Here is a 2,300-nt window from a genome sequence, read left to right as displayed (position 1 = left end):
GTTTAGTAACTTAGATTTTTACTACAAGTAAAGAGATCTGTCTTATCTTTGATTCTTTTCTAGTTGTTGTGTTTCATAGATTTGACTCCAAAAACCTGGATAGTTTGGTTAATTCAATTTTGGAAGTGGCCCTTGCTTTTTTGAAAATGTGTTAGACCATTGCATTAAATTGTACATTAAAAGTGACCAACATAATGTGTTTTTTGAAAACATCATAGAGAATAATCTTTCATTCTGTCTGTGAAGGTTCTCAGTCATCCAGGTTATCGTAGTCAAGGAGCTTGCAAAGAAAAGCGTCTGGACTTCTTTAAGTTACTTGAAGACGTTTCACCTCTCATCCGAGAAGCTTCTTCAGTTCTAAGGTCAAATGGTGGAGAGTCCCAGATATAAACCTAGTGGGAGTTTCCCCCCACAGAGGGACAAAAGGACCCCCTGATGATCCTCTAATCGCCTGAGCCAAGGTGTGAAACTGGGTGTGGGTCCCAATCAGCCAGAGTTTCGGGTGAGTTCATTGTGAAACCTGGCCCCACCTTATCATGCGAATTCCTGAGATCAGATGGCCCAGGATGTGAGTGGGTGTTAAGGCGTCTGGGAAGGGATCTCAAAACTGGATTATAGATGGCAGAGAGTTGGTGTCGTAAACCCCGCCTCTGTTCAAAGATGGTCGCTCACAGTGGACATAGATGGCTTCTTTCACTCCTCTTTCAAACCATCTGTCCTCTCTGTCCAAAATGTGAACATTGGCATCCTCGAAAGAGTGTCCTTATCCTTAAGATGCAGATGGACTGCTAGTTCTTAAAAACAGTTCAGTCAAAGAAGAAACACTTTAAAACCAAACTCGAAATTATATATAACACACGTGTTTTAAAACAAACTCGTTATTATCCTTCTTCACTTGGTGGTGAAGTATTTTGAATAGGTCTTGTTGTACATCACTTGATTATCTACTCTTATGACACTTTGCAGGTTTTGCCAAAACCAGGGCTCTGCGGCTGCTGTTCGCGGCCACTCTACAACACTGCTCTCGCACAGTCGCTTCCTCAAGCGCAGAAAGTGAGAATGCTGCAGGACAGGCTCCAGCATTAGCAGTACTATCACATCCACATTTTCATCCAGCAGTCTTTGGTGGGCCAGATACATTGCTAGCTTGAAAGCACCGGTCTTAACGTAGCCCTTTGTTAAGACAAACAGAGTCTTGCGACTGTACTGGATGCTCTGGGTGAGGTTGTCCACCAGTGGGACTCCTGGGGGCCAGTCCCTCTCTTCCAGACACAGTGCATGTATCTTGTCTCCCTCTTCCTCCAGTTGCACCCGCAGATTGCTCATCACCCACTCAGAGACGTGTGGGTCTTTTGTATCATATGTCACAAAGACATCATAAATAGTATCTGGCGAGTTCAAGGATCTGTACCCTTTCAGCTTAGCTTTCATATAGTGTAGGACATAGGAAGCATCCCAGTAAAATAAGTGAGCAACTGTTGAAACAACCATGAAAAGAATAATGATAGAAGTTGTTAGAGCGTAGATCTGAAATGCCTGACCCGCATTTACACACTGATGAATGCTAAAACGTATCAATACTTGGCCCCTCAAGTTCACTGGTGTGTTACATGTCACCTGAGTGGTGAGTCTTGGGATCTTTACATCACTCTGTTCAATCCACAAAACAAAGTCTAACAAATCACAAGTACACTCAAATGGATTTCCTTGTAGGAACAAAGTCAGAAATGCAGGTCCTGATTTGAAGGTAGTTCCATTGACAACAGTAAATTTGTTGTTACTAAGGCTGAGAGTCCTGAGGCTTTTCAAACTCTGTAAAAAACCATTGTCCACATGGAAAATGTGATTATGACTCAGGTCAAGGAAAATCAAAGTTTGTGTGATGTTTGAGTTAATAGTTGTTAAAGTAGACAGAGAATTGTAACTCAGGTCCAAAATCTGAAGTTGATGGAAAGGCAGTTTGTCCCAACTAAAATCACTGAGGCAGTTATGACTTATGCGCAGTGTGGTCAGATTACGTGGCAAATATTCATAAACATCATCTGGAATCTTTGCAATGCCATTAAAGGATATATCTAAAATTGTCAAATTAGAGAGATTAGTGAAAAGTTTCTTGTATGAGCCATCCCTGTCTTTCCAAAGTTTCCCTAAATGATTATGTGCAAATATAAGTTCTGCTAATGATTTGCTATACATCTCTTTTGTTGTCAGTGTGGAAATCTCATTATGACTCATATTAAGGACTCTTAGCACAGGTAGATTTTGTGTAAAATTTAAATTAAGCGTTACCCCAAATGCTT

At 41.1% G+C, this 2,300-nt stretch overlaps 1 protein-coding gene across 1 annotated transcript; it reads right to left on the bottom strand.

Moving 5' to 3' along the window:
* Positions 1–796: 796 nt before the first annotated feature.
* Positions 797–2,295, bottom strand: LOC102294185 (toll-like receptor 8; the record flags this gene model as incomplete). The annotated part of the gene is made up of 1 exon (XM_005953637.2): positions 797–2,295. A coding segment is annotated over one exon (1,404 nt), but the record flags the coding sequence as incomplete, so codon positions are not given.
* Between the last annotated feature and the right edge of the window lie 5 nt (positions 2,296–2,300).

This window comes from Haplochromis burtoni, unplaced genomic scaffold (assembly GCF_018398535.1).
Source record: "Haplochromis burtoni strain Fernald_Lab_line unplaced genomic scaffold, NCSU_Asbu1 Contig_4782, whole genome shotgun sequence".
Taxonomy (NCBI): domain Eukaryota; kingdom Metazoa; phylum Chordata; class Actinopteri; order Cichliformes; family Cichlidae; genus Haplochromis; species Haplochromis burtoni.
Note: the sequence above shows the minus strand (reverse complement) of the source record. Positions and strands in the feature narration are given on the sequence as shown.